Here is a 14,419-nt window from a genome sequence, read left to right on the forward strand (position 1 = left end):
TGTCTATGTATTTAGCATGCAATGTCATTAAAGTCCCTGTTGGCCATGTGTCCAAATACTTTTATCTTTATAGTGTAAGTCCAAACATAGCTTAAAAAACTTTCCTCAGGTAACCTGTGACTAAACTGTGAATAAGGTTGAACGATGCACACAAGAAAAGCAGCTGAGCAACTGGTAGACAAAGAGTACAGAGACGTACACATGAATCACACTCCTGACGATGTCATATTTTGTGTGACTCACAGAGCTAAGCGTTATGTAATGTGAAATGCAAAAATCACACACAAACTCTTGACTGTTGTCTGTCTGTCCTCCTCCTTCCCTACTGTCTTATTCCCTCCTCCTGCCCTGCCTCCTATCAGCCTCCGAAGGCGTAATTGTGTTTGTACAGCAACCACTGAGGGACGGGCTAACCAGTCCTGCCTTTCTGCTTTCATCAGACCTCAGTAGCCACCTTTTTCTAGATAACAGAGAACTGCCGCACCTCCTCTTGCATAGTTCACAGGGGAAGCAGTCTGAGCTGCCACTCATTTTTCTAGCTGCGCTTGTTGAAACAGGGATGCGCTGAGTGAATGCTTGTTTAGATATCTTAATGCTCAGAGTAGATTTTAATGCTGCCAGTTTTTCATTTCATTGCACCTTGAAAGTTGTAGCACAGGACAGTTTATGATGGCACATAGTCTCTCTTTCATTAGGCTGTCTTTGTTTTCCTTTCCTCACTCAGAGCATCCTCACAGTGTGATAGACATTCTCAGTTTATAGTGACGTTACTGAATGCTTTAAATTACGCTAATATGTTATTGCAGTTCTAACTGATTATTGTCACAGTTCTGCAGAGAAGTGCAATGCAGCAATGATGGCTGTTTGAAAAGGTGGCTTTCTCCCAAAAACTGTTAATTCATCCCAGTTCTTCTCATGCTGTCTGCATACATTTTGCTAATTGAAATCAGGGTGGAGATGTTTGCTTCGAACAGATTTGGATTTTTGTGTTGTACCTTAATAGACAACATGTTGAGTAATGATATCTTTATTGTTCCTATCAAATATTGTAATAGCCAAGAGATTTACATCTTCCTTTACACTCATAGCTGCTCGCTCTGGCAAACACAGCCAAGACTCGCTGACTGGAGGCTGAAATATGCAGTAGCTGCTGAGCTGCAGCTAGTAAATAGTTTAGTACATTGTTGCATTTCATGTAAAATTTTGAATCAGTCGGAGAAGAATAAGGTATATGGAAAACTTCTTGGCAGTTAGTCACAGTTATTGCTAGATGCAACCATAATAAATAATGAACTCCTCCCTCTATCTGTGGCACAGGCCTGCAGACGGGCAGAGAGCTAGTGAGGGCTGTACTGACATTGAGTGATGGGTCTGTACCCAGGGCAGCTGTGCTGGCATACTGGGCCCCGCTGGGCCTGGAGAGGTCCTGCTGATGCACACATCATTAATGCAGAAAGAGATGAATGTGTGTCTGTGTGGTGTTGCACGAGCCCACAGAGCAGGGGGGAAACCTGCATTTGTGTCAGGTTTCACACATCTACACCAAAAATTAAATTAATAAATAAAGAAAAAGAAGGACATGGATTTGTTTGCTTTTCACGGCAGCATTCTCTCACCATATGGTCAGCCCTGTTCTTGGCATGGTGCGACAGTTAAATGTGTCCCCCCAACAGCCCACTCATATTCCACCTCTCATCGTCATCTCCAAAAGTAGGGCAGCCTACACTGTGAACATAAGGCTTCTCTGCATGGTTATTAACCCAATCACTCACATGGACAAATGCACAGCACCATAGTGCAGGTACAGGAGCTTGCAGGATACTCTGATTTTTCCTCCCCAGTAAATCAGTCATCCTAACATTAAAAAGTTTGTGGCAGTTTATCGGGCAATGGATTCAAAGGTGCTCTGTTTGAATCATCACTGTGTAGCTATAGTCAGATCCTTATCATTATTATTTTCATTTATTGTCACAGACCATACGTACCTATGCGTGTAACAAGCTATACACCATCTATACTTGGAAACTGAATAGCAGTGTGAGCTCACAGGGAGACTCTGCCAGCTCAAGTTATTTGAGGAACGCAGTGCATATGAAAAGCGAGGCTACCCTGACTTACCAGTATCACCACAGAGGAGCTTTCCAAAGTAAAATCTGGTTCTGTAGGAATAGTGTAAAATAAGGACTAAAAATAACCCTCTGAAATCAGTATGCTCAAATTACTGTGGCAAAACATCATGCCATCCTAAAGACATAACCAGTGTATTGTTGAGATATTCATTGTCGAGATCAGCTATGCTATCATGGAATTAATTTATCACTGGAAGTTGTGTCTATTTACCTCAAACCAGGAAGCTGTATTTAGTTGTCTAATTTATCCTTTCTGATTAATACACAATAAATTCAAAGTCAAAAATAGTTTTTGATTTCAAATCTCAGCATGTGTTTTAATTTTAAAAAAGAAAGCTTTATTGTCAACTTTTTGGGAAAACATTTCTAAGGTCTGCCTTTACCAAAAGCTTGACCACATTCAACTCCCACTCCCTTGAAAAGCTGAGATGTTTTCAAAAACATAAATAAAACACAATGTGATAATTTGCTAATCCCTTATTTCAAACAAGTTGGGACAAGGGCAAGAAAACACCAAGAAAGTTGTGTGTTCAGCTCAAAAATCACCTGTTAAAGGTAACAGGTTCATTGGTAACAGTTGATAGTATCACGATTGGATATGAAAGGGGCATCCTCGAAAGTCTCAGTCAGTCACAAGCGAGGATGGAGTGAGGTCACCACTAAGTGAAACACATGATTGTATAAATGATATGACCACATGGGCTCAGAACACTCCATAAGACTGCTGTCAGTAAACACAGTTCATTTGCAAATGGTCCAACATCCAACATGTCCCAGTGTTTTTGAGACTGGGGTTGTACTACAAATTCCTGCTCTGTTGGGAACATTAACTGTTTACACACTTTCAGTGTTTCCCTTAATAGCCTTTTTTTTCTTTGCACATGACAATTCATTCCATCCAGAGGCCACCAGCATGGCAGCTGCGTGCTCTGACACACTCATTTACAACAACCTTTCACTCTGCTCGCTGTTCAGTGCTTGGATTTGAGCCATGGCAACATGTTTTGACAAAGGGACAAAATGTGTTTGCTTTGTAACCACAAAGATACTTGTTAAAAGTCTTGTCCACAAGTGACCTCTTTTAAAGTATCTGGGTCAATACTTTCACATACATGTTTCAGAGTTTGTTTATGTTCTCTCACTTTTGCCTCTAAATATTTGTCACTGACTCTCCTGTTAACAAAACAAACACAGCTCTGGTCCTCACAGATAAATAGTCTACTTATTTATTGTGCACAATAAACAAATGTGTTTCGGCTTCTAACTGCTCGAGTTTTGTTTGTTTTGATTTTTGCCACTACCATGCAACTGATACAAATTTTGGAGCTGTGCACGCTGCTATTTTTCACTGTATCTCTCCTGTTAACAGAAAAAGCTGCAGCAGCAAATGAGGAGGAGGTACAGAAGGCTGATGTCTCATCAACAGGCCAAAGTGTGATTGACAAAGATGCCTTGGGACCAATGATGCTGGAGGTGGGTAGAGAGGGCCTGCTCTTGCTTATTCACTTGTCAAAATACCATACACTGCACACTCAGACTGAAGTACCCCAGATCGAACACTCACCAGGACATACTCTTCTCCTTAAGTCATGATTAGTATATAATGAAGAGTGCTATACAGAGAGAACAATCACCAATGGGCCAGGAGTGATTGTGTGTTAGTGTAGCTGTGTGGTATAAAATCTGCCAGCATCTTGTATCTGCCCTGGATTGGCTGTAAATCACCGAGCGAAGCAATAGCCTCGTTGTCCTGTGGAGGGCCACTGAAGTGCTTGTGTATAATGGGAAGGAAAGCAACAGCCTGGCCAATGAATCAGTCCATTGAGCCCATCCTCTCACTCACTTCCTCCCTCCCTTTCTCTCTCTCTTTCTCTCTTGTTCAGCTCTCTTTTCTCTCTCCTTCCCTGTCTTCTCTTCGTTTGCCTCTAGATCTGTCCTGTCATGGAATATTTATAGCTCTCCTGGTCCAGCGTCACTGAATTGACATACTAACTCCCGGCTAAATATAGCCCGGTGCAGCCTGCATGCTTTCCCATCTGTCAGCAGCCCCCAAAACACAGCAATCGGCCATTCACACCCACTCTGCTCTAGTCACGGCCCCAGTCTGCCAGACCAGGCTCATTACAGGATGCTCTGAGGAGAATAGCCATCGGCAGGAAATGCACCCACACGCCCCATGACCCTCCTCCAAGGCTCTCTGCAGCCCACTCTCTGGCGAGTGCAGGAAGACGGAGAATGCTGTGAAAAAACATTAGCGCTGTTGTTTTAACCTCCTGGGAGCAAGTCTTTTCTGTCACATGACTCTTGTGGCATATAGTTCGCGATTGTGTTGTATAGTAAATCTATAGTGAAACTGAAATCTTTCTATTCTGTCCATCTACTATTGCCATTGTGATTCTTCAGTTTCAGTACAGATGGAAAAAATGGTAGAAGTAGCCGAGGTTTTCAAATGTTAAATGTTGTCGAATAGCAAGTTGCTTAACTTTGCCTTGAATATAGTTTGAAATTAGCCAGATTATGATTTAAATATGTAGACATGTCATTAAAAAAAGACCGATATAAACCTAAATCTGTTAGGTACTTGACCATTTTTGAGTCACTGTCGAGCAAGAATTTATGTGTAGAGAGACCCTGTTTGCAAAGCCCCAGTGTCATGTCATAAATAACAGTAATACCCATAGAGGGGAGGGGAGTGGACCTGACTCTATTCCCTACACTATAACAATTCACTACTTACCGCACATTGCTGTGGGAGGTTAAGCAATAGAGAGTCATGCATCAAGACGATAGGCTCAAAGTGGAACATGAATATGGAGAGTATGATGGCTCAGAGTATATTTATTTAGAGTATGTTCATTTGTATCAGCTGTAGTTGCCTCTGCAATATATTTAATCAAGGCTTTGTGGATTAAGGTATTGGCCAACAGCATTATGCAAGAGTGCCTGGAAGGAGGCAAGAGTTGGCACTGAAGAGTGTTTGCTCTGTTTCTCTTTGCCCTACTTGTCCAGTACATGGCCTTTCTTCACATAGGGTGGACTTACACAATCGTGTTGCGTTTTGGAACCGCTCCGCTCCATGCAGTGATAGATGAGATCTCCCGAAGTCTATTTTCAGCTGGTGCTATGTTAATACAGCAGAGGGAAAAACTACTTCTGTCCCAAAGCAGCGGTGGTGATGATGATAATGGGAATAATTGGGCACACAGTTTGCTACACCCCAAAGTTTAGCTTGCTTGTTGATTGCAGGTATGTCATGCAGACTGATTACAGTTACGAAAAAATAAAACTTGCGTACAATTTGTTATAAATTCATGCAATGCTAGCTGTGTGTTTAAATAATGATTATTTAAGCAGATGTCGGGAGCTGACACTTTGGCCGGAGTCTCTTTTTATCTTGACACTAGATTTTATAGCTTTACAACCACCAGAATTCCCTTTTTAATGGCTCTGTGTGATTTGATGGCCTACTTGACACGACTGTGTGTGTAATGGCTGACCCGGGGCAATATTCTTTCAATTAAGTGCTCCTCCTTTTTTTAGCTTTTATCCTGCTTTTTATCAGACACACTGATGTTGAGTGTCTTCAGGAGTTGTGCCTGATGCACAGTGTAGCAGTCAAGCTGCCTATTGCAACTAGCAATAACTGTGACTAAGCTTCTTGATAAAACACATGCTAAAAATTAAAATTATCCCAATTTTCCAAGAGTGAATAAAGCATATCATGGAAGGACTTATATTAATCTACTTGGGTCCAGTGTTATTTCTCTTAGCAATTACTTACCAGCCAGTATTAGGGAGAAATATAGATGGTCGAACATTTTTTTTTTTTTATCTACCCTCCTTCTACTTTCACAGTCAGAGATTTGCGCTGTATCAATTGGAGAAAAAAATCAAAAATTAAACAAATCTGAACATTTCTTATTTTTCTCTCTTTCTCCCCTCCAGGCCCTGGACGGCTTCTTCTTTGTGGTGAACATGGAGGGCAACATCGTCTTCGTGTCTGAGAATGTGACCCAGTATCTGCGCTACAACCAGGAGGAGCTGATGAACACCAGCGTCTACAGCGTGCTGCATGTTGGGGATCACGCTGAGTTCATCAAGAACCTGCTGCCCAAGTCCCTTGGTTAGTCCCACACTCATTTTCCCTGCCAGCATTAGCCTCACTGTCTGGCTTTTCCTACCTGTCAGTTTTCTGTCTTGCTGTGTCACTTGTGTTCCATGTTTCTCTCTGCCCTCCAAACTCCACATATATGTTCCCCTTCCTTTCTTCACTCCCACCTCTGCAATTTTTTGCATTTGGGGCCTGATCTGATATCTTACCTTTGACATTGTGTGCCTCCTCTGTCGCTGAACACCCTTGCTTCTCTTCTTCCCCTCTGTTCAAACAGGTATGCTGTAGATAGTTAAACTGCTAAGGAGAAGATGTGAGAAAGCTGGCTAATGCCAAAGTGTTACGTAAGCTTTATATACAGGGTTGGCACAGTGTGTAAAATCTGTAGAGTCTTCCTCCTCTCTTTTGCCAATGCTCAGCCCAGACATTTGCTCTCAATCGTCTCTTCTTCCTCCCTCCTTTTTCAGCTAATTAACTTCCTTTTTCAGCGTCTCTCCCCTGTCAGCAGCATCGCTCCCTTCCTATATTCTCATCTCATGCCCTTCCTTCCCCCTCTCTTCACTTTCTGTTATTTTCACCATCACCAGGTTCCCATTTTTATGTTCTCGCTTTCCCATTTCCCTCAAAAGCATTGTCTTTCTCAGAGCATTGCTCACCTCACGAAAACAGTCTATTTATTAGCAGAAGACGGACATTTGCTTTTTTCCCTCCCCTCTTCATCCCAGGCTTCTTTCAAACCTGATCTCGATTCCTCCTCTACATCCTGCTTTTCCATCTCCCCTGCGCAAGAGGCGATTGTAATGTATGTCAGTGCACCCCATCAGGAGCCACTTTTCTCCCTTCTGCCTTTCCCCTCCGCTTCTCTCCTGGTGCTCCGGATTGAGGTCTGAGTGACCAGCCATCTGGGTGGGAGAGCAGCACAGAGCGGAGTACCCTGGAAATGATCAGTGGGCTGTGTCCCAGATACTGGGAGATTATCAATGCACTGAATGAGATCACAAACCAGATGGAGTGTGATGGGAGTTTGAGTTAAATGAGTTGTGTATGTGTGTGTGAGTGTGACTGTACATGTCTCTTCTCTTTTTGTGCATGTGTGCCCGCGTCTGCTTGTACATGCCTGTACATGCGTGTTTGCTCGTGACTGTGTAAGTGTTGGAGAGGAGAAGAAAGATTGGCAGTGATGTTTTAGAGGACATGCATATGGAGGCCTGGCTGTGATGCATAGCTGTGGATAGATTGCACAGGGCTTCGGGTTCCAACTGTTCATTATAACTGATCTCTACCCAGCAACTGCTCTCTCCTTTTTACACTTTTTTCCGGCTTCATTCTCTCTGTCTTGCTCTCATTATGTCTTTCACTTGCAGTGTGGTAGCCTCTCTTGGCTCGCACATTGCAGCTCCCCGAGCTCCACAGTTTTGTTGTTAAGTTTTTGGCTGTGGTAAAATTCATCCAATAAAATGCCCAGGAAGTCACATTGTGAATCTCCCTTGCTGCTCCTTCTTGCCTCCCCTGTAGTGAACGGCGTCCCATGGTCCAGCGAGGGTCCGAGGAGGAACAGTCACACATTCAACTGCCGAATGCTGGTCAACCCCCACAGTGAGAGCCAAGACGAGTCTCACGACCATGAGCCTCAGCAGCAGAAATATGAAACCATGCAGTGTTTCGCCGTCTCCGAACCCAAGTCCATCAAGGAGGAAGGAGATGGTATGGAAGGAGAGAGTGGAGATTATGTGGGAAAAGAGAGTTGGAGGATGGGATCCTTGGGAAAGATTAGCTCTGGGATCTGCCTCCTGTCATGTGATTTGTATGGTGCAAGCCTCTATTTTTTACCATCTCATATTTAAATCTTTTTGATTAAATCTGCAGCAATTTTAAAAATTAAGTATAGAATCAATAACTAGGATCTCAGAGCTGAAATAGTCTCTCAACAAGTCTCTAGTCATTATTGGAGGCAAAGGTCTGATTATGACAGACAAAAAACTGTAAAAAATTAGAAAAATTAAAAAATTAGAAATTGCAAAAAATTAGCCTAAAAGCGTCTCTGAACTGAAAAAAATAGAGAAATTGGTGAAAACTCAGTTTAGTCTGGCAGAGAAGAGTGACTGCAAAATCAGAAAAAAAAAATCATAATCATCTCCACCTTACATAGCATCAGAATGGCTGCTGCCATCTTCAGTGTATGAATGAAAGTTAACAGAATAAAAAATTTTAAATGGACGGAATAAGATGCCTGCAAGCAGAGCTGAGCTAGCTAAAAAAACGTGATTAGGAACAAAAAAAGAGTTAACCTCATCACTGCTGCAAGAATGAAAGATAGATTTAAATATGAATCCAAACTGTGACCATTTACATTTAGATTTATTATGAATTGATGTTTGAGGTTTTGCCATATTTAGGCTTATAACTGGCATTGTAAGTGAACATGGTTACAAGAAACTGATGAAAACCTGTGCTGGAGTCAGCTGTCATTAAAGCCCATCTATAATTCATGTCCATCCCTCACAAACCTGGGCGTATGACTCCAAGGAAAGGATGTGACTGTTTTAATCATCTGTATTGCCTCAATAAACTGGGCTTTTGATAAGGCTTCAAGTCACAACGACACTTTGAGGCGTGTTTTGGAGCATATAAGAGAGAGAGAACCATAAGAGAAGCTGCATTCACTGAAGCCTCCAGTATAAACATCTGCTTTTCGTGGGAAATGATTTAAATTGTATGTTGCCTCTGCTCTCCTTACAGCATTCAGTCACTGAGAGGTCACCAGGCTTTTCTAGTGGTTTTCATGGCTTTAGGCAGAAATTTGAGCCCCCGTAGTTTGAGTAAATTTCCATCACAAGTGACTGTCTTTTATCTGAGACTTTTCCACACTGATGCGTAATGTTCTCAAAACTGCATTCTACGTCTTTAACTGCCTAAATCCTGTTTGCTCTATGGCTATAATGAGCGGCCATAATTCCCCACTGCCAAACTATAATTCAGTGGTTAATTAAAACAATGAGTTGAAATGCAAATGTTTCATTCCAAGTCTAGTCTCAACCTGTCTTGCCCCCCCACCCCCCTCCCACCCCCACTCCCTCCGCTTGCCAACTATACTCTGGCAAATAGACTGACTAGGATCCACGCCAGAGGGGTGTGCGTGTGTGTGTTTGTTTGTGTGTGGTAAGGCAGGATCAGTGGTTGCAGTTGCAGACATTTGTCCAGCTGTAGACAGAGGAAGGAGAGAGAAAGCAGGAGAATTTAGAGGGATTCACAGATCTATGAGGTGGACCACCCAAGAGGCTCTGTTTACAAGTCAAAATGAAGAGTGTGAGTGTGTGTGTCAGTCCTGCCATGTGTTCTTTGCCAGAAACGTGTGGGATTTTGGGTATTACTGGAACAGGAAAGTTAGATGGTAGACTTTTTGGGGTCACCCCAGTCTTGGACGTGTGTGTGGGTCTCATGATTGACTGATGGCGATGTTTAATGTTCGGCCAAGGGAGGTGTCATCGGTGAGAGATAGTATTATAGGTGAGACTAGCTAAAGACACATGCTTGCAGGCACTCTCATACATACACACATAGTACACGCACTACACATACACACCTTTAAAGGTCACACTTTGTCATTTCCCTTGCCAGCAATAGTTGCTCCTCCTCATGAAAGGAGCGGAGCCCTGATCCCCATGCTCATTAATAACTGTATTAATTATGCTGCCTGGGAATAACATGCATTTCATTTCTTTCTCTCCCTCTGTCTCTATCATTCATGTCCCCATCCTCTCCTCCCTCTTGTCCCATCCCCCTTCGTCCCTTCTCTCTCTCTGCCTGGTCTTCTTTGTTACATCCTCCATCTGATCTTTCCTTTCCCCCACACAATCCCTCTGTTCTCTCTCTCTCTCTCTCTCTCTCTCTCTCCTTCTCTCCTTCTCCTTCTCCTTCTCTCTCTCTCTCAGACTTTCAGTCGTGCCTGATCTGTGTGGCTCGCAGGGTGCCCATGAAGGAAAGACCCATGCTTCCCACGCATGAGAGCTTCACCACACGGCAGGACCTGCAAGGTACACAATCCAACCATATAGCCAAGAACTACAAGCAAATAATGCAAAGAACATTGAAAGAAGACAGATCGAACCAACTGAACCATACTGTTCAGCTGTATAGTGACCATTCTCCATTCCTCGCTGACAATTTGTTAGAGTTTTTTTCACACCTAGAGCTGCTTTCCCTGTAATTGCAATAATTAATATAGTGCCTCTACTCAGGCACATGCTCAGCACCACCTCATCACATAAATCACCTCACACTACAGTTTAGGTATTTAAAGATTATTATATCCTTGGTAAAGGCCCTTAGGATTGAACATGTTACTTGAACCTGCTGCCCACCTCTGTCTGCAGTCTGGAAGGTAAAGTATCTGTCTGAACACTGACGCTGCCATGCAGACAGTTGTCTGCCTTTCACATGGTCTTTGATGTGCTTGTACCATTTGTGTGTGGCACAAAGACACACAAACATACCCTCATAGATATTCAATATGACATATAGCTATTTAGAGCAGTTCCACAACCAGATTTTTACTTTTTCTGCAACAGCACCAATGTTTTCTTTTTTTTTTTTTTTTTCTATGGCACTCTTATGACTCAATAGAGCTTAAGCTTCTCTGGTGATGAAATGAATCCTTCTACCTGCTGTATTGATCATAGAAATGGCAATCTAGAGTCTGGACTGACGCTGTTTGTTTTAGGCTTTTCTAATCTTGTGTAATCAGGACTTTCATATCAGTGCCTTATTAGCACACAAGAAATTTCAAAGTAAAGCTCTTGATAAATGAAAATGTCAGCAGAGTAAATCGTCAGTGTTTCTTCAACCATTATCAAACCACAGAGCCTGGTCGTGCAGCAGAGAGGCCAAGGGAAGATCAACAAGTTGTTCTGTGTATTTATGTTTGAGAAAGACATTAAATCCCTGTCAGCGCAGCTGTTGTTGGTTTGTGCAGGTCTATAGAAATCCTGACTTCAGTGCTAATCCGGTCCCCTGTGTTTAGGCAAGATAACGTCCCTGGATACCAGTCTCCTGCGGGCGTCCATGAAGCCAGGCTGGGAGGATCTGGTGAGGCGCTGCATCCAGAGATTCCACCTACAGAACGATGGAGAGATGTCTTTTGCCAAGAGACATCAGCAGGAAGGTAATACCACTCGCTGAAAAGATTATCCTGTTTAATTCTTTAATGTTAGTGGGTATTTCCAATGGAATTTCTGATGCTGTTGTTTGACAAGTGCGTGTGTGTAAAACAGTGATCAGGGTTGCTTTGAGACCCTCAGTTCAGTTAACATTGTATCACTGAAAACCTGAGAGGATACGCAGTACAAAACAGGTGACCCAGAGTGAGTTATCTATTGCTTGTACACAAAGTAGTCATCCAAGTTAAAATGTGTTTCTGCTAATAAAAATGAATATGTGTCCTTAGTGCTCCGCCATGGCCAGGCATTCAGCCCCATCTACCGTTTCTCCCTCTCTGATGGAACCATCGTGTCAGCCCACACCAAGAGTAAATTGGTGCGCTCGCCCGCCACCAACGAACCCCAGCTCTACATGTCCCTGCACATTCTTCAGAGGTATGTCTGGCTACCTACCTCTGTGTCAGGATGAGAGAGACAAATCTGCTGCATGAACTTGGTTGCATGTTTTAACCTGCTAGTGCCCTGCAGCACGACCTCTTCGTATGTTCTGTGCAGATGGGCTCATTTGTAAAGTCATGCTTGCTAGCGGTCTTGGTCTCAGGAAATGGGTTTGTAATAAAATCAGAAATCAATGTTAGTTCATTCAAAAGAGAAGTAAAATGCATTTTCCATCATCTCCCCATGGCAGTTAGTTATGACTGTGTTTTCTTAGTCAGTACTGAGATTTCTGCCACCAATTCAGTGTAGACTTTAAACAGCCAAATTCAGCTGGTGCCCAAAGAACAGCAAAATGATATTTAAACCATCAGCCCTAATGGCCCTTTCCCCAAAATAAAACACATACTCAGGATAAATCCCAACACATTGAAGTGGTCATTTTCTCTATTTTATAACTTCTACAGAAAAATCTTGATCATGAAAACCACTGCACTGGAACTAACTTTGTTATCTGTGTGTGTGTGTGTGTGTTTAACCTCCAGGGAGCAGACAGTATGTGGAATGGGCCAGGACATGGGTCCTGGCAGTCAGGCCACGGGGATGACTCCCAAACCAGTGAACTCCTCCACTCCCTCCATGACCCCTCCAACCCCAGGCAGTTTGCCAGGATTGGGGCCTCAGGGCCAAGACACTACTATCAGCAGCAACAGCACGCCTTTTTCCCCTCCAGGCCCTGCTGGCCCCAGAGAGCCAGCAGCAATGGGGGGACATATGCAGGGCTACCGTTTTGGATGTCCCCCACCACACAACCACACTGGAGGTATGCAGCCACCACAGCAGGGCCCTAACTGGAGGATGAACAGCCCTTCTCGTGCTAGTCCCAGTCCAGCAGGTGGCCCCCATCCACCTCAGCAGAACTCCATGCTGTCGCCCAGACACCGAGGTAGTCCTGTGGGAGCGGGCAGCCCTCGTGTAGCAGGTGGCCTGCACTCTCCCTCCCCTGTGGGGATGTGTGGTGGAGGGCCTGGAGGTGCAGGTACTAGTAGCACGACTGGCACCCATGCAAACAGCTACACTAGCAGCTCTTTGTCAGCTCTTCAGGCCCTTAGTGAGTGCCACGGTGTTGGACATGGGCATGGGCCCCCTCATGCACACACACTGGGGTCTCCAGACCGGAAGATAGGCTCCCCAGCTGGCATCACACAAGGTTCAGGAGTAAACACTCATTTGATGTCAAAAATTGGAGTAGGAGGGGGCAGTGGCACTAGTGGTGGCACGGGAGACTCATTTGGACCTCACACAGAGATGGGTCAGGGGCACCCCCAGGGCCAGGCAGAAGGCAACCTAGCAGAGCCCAAGGAGGAGAGGGAAGGGCCCTCAGAGGGCCACGACACTCACAGTCGTCTTCATGACAACAAGGGCCACACCAAGCTACTGCAACTGCTCACCACCAAGTCAGAGCCTCTGGAGACACCCCTGTCCCCTGGCACAGGAGGTGAGGGCAAGGACCAGGCTGGAACCGGGGTCAGGGGTGGTCACACTGGGAATACCCATGCCACATCCCTTAAAGAAAAACACAAAATCCTCCACCAGCTTCTTCAGAACAGTTCATCTCCTGTAGATCTGGCCAAACTTACTGCAGAAGCCACAGGCAAAGAGCTGGGCCAAGACCAAGCCCAGGGTGCAGGTAGTACAGCTTCTGGTGCAGAAACTGCTCCCAAGCAGGAGCCCTTGAGCCCTAAGAAGAAAGACAATGCCCTGCTACGTTATCTCCTGGATAAAGATGACACTGTAATGAAGGACAAGGTCCCTAAGCTGGAGCCAGGAGAGGTGAAGCTCGAAGGGGGCAAACACACGCTTATCAAGGCGGAGAAACAAGACACAGGATACGACCGAGCTGAACAGGTCAGTTATTACAAAAAACTCTGCTTCTCCTCACTGGCACTTTCAAGAAACATTTTTGAAAACTAACTTTTTTTTCTGTATCATTCCTGTCTTTGAAGTGATGAAAGAACTGAAGCTGCCCTAAAACCAATTTTGTAACCTCTTTCTCTATAGCCTATTGCAAAATCCAAAACTTTTTGCCCTGTACTGCTCTACTTGCCTCTGAGTGTTAATCTGGGTTAGGTAGCAGATTTTGGCTCCTCTAAGTCCCATGTCCACACAGGACGCTACAGCTAAACACACAAACGGTCTGGCAGTGTGGAGATCTGACAGCATTAGTACCATATATACAGTCATTCAGATTTACAGTCTTGTCATATATATTTAAGACATAGTGCATTTTTTTGTCATGTATATAATAAACACATCTGGTCCTTTCACTGCCTACGTGTTGGCAGCACAAGCAGAGGGAAGCTGTCTGCCAGCTTCAAACAACTGTGACATTTGGAGGGAGCCCCTGTGGTTCTCCAGCCATTTGATCTTGGTCGCGTTTGGCCAGAATCCACAGGTTTGGCACTGAGCTCAGGTCAGGCCTGGCACTAAAATACAGAAGAGGAGAAAAGAGGAAAAGGAAGTGAGTGTGGACAGTGTTGCTGGTAAAGCTCACACTTTCTGTGTAGCAAAGATTTCAGCTTGCTGAT

At 44.1% G+C, this 14,419-nt stretch overlaps 1 protein-coding gene across 7 annotated transcripts in view; it reads left to right on the top strand.

The window, feature by feature from the left end:
* ncoa2 (nuclear receptor coactivator 2) overlaps positions 1 to 14,419 on the top strand; it is a 53,128-nt gene that overhangs the window by 24,372 nt on the left and 14,337 nt on the right. For all 7 annotated transcript variants that reach the window (XM_046370762.1, XM_046370757.1, XM_046370765.1 and 4 more), the window contains 7 exons: positions 3,499 to 3,602; positions 6,075 to 6,252; positions 7,756 to 7,944; positions 10,173 to 10,274; positions 11,261 to 11,401; positions 11,684 to 11,831; positions 12,377 to 13,739. In XM_046370762.1, coding sequence (XP_046226718.1) covers positions 3,499 to 3,602; positions 6,075 to 6,252; positions 7,756 to 7,944; positions 10,173 to 10,274; positions 11,261 to 11,401; positions 11,684 to 11,831; positions 12,377 to 13,739 — 2,225 coding nt within the window. The remainder of the gene's footprint in view (positions 1 to 3,498; positions 3,603 to 6,074; positions 6,253 to 7,755; positions 7,945 to 10,172; positions 10,275 to 11,260; positions 11,402 to 11,683; positions 11,832 to 12,376; positions 13,740 to 14,419) is intronic.

The sequence above is a fragment of the Scatophagus argus genome, chromosome 18 (genome assembly GCF_020382885.2).
Source record: "Scatophagus argus isolate fScaArg1 chromosome 18, fScaArg1.pri, whole genome shotgun sequence".
NCBI classification, from domain to species: domain Eukaryota; kingdom Metazoa; phylum Chordata; class Actinopteri; family Scatophagidae; genus Scatophagus; species Scatophagus argus.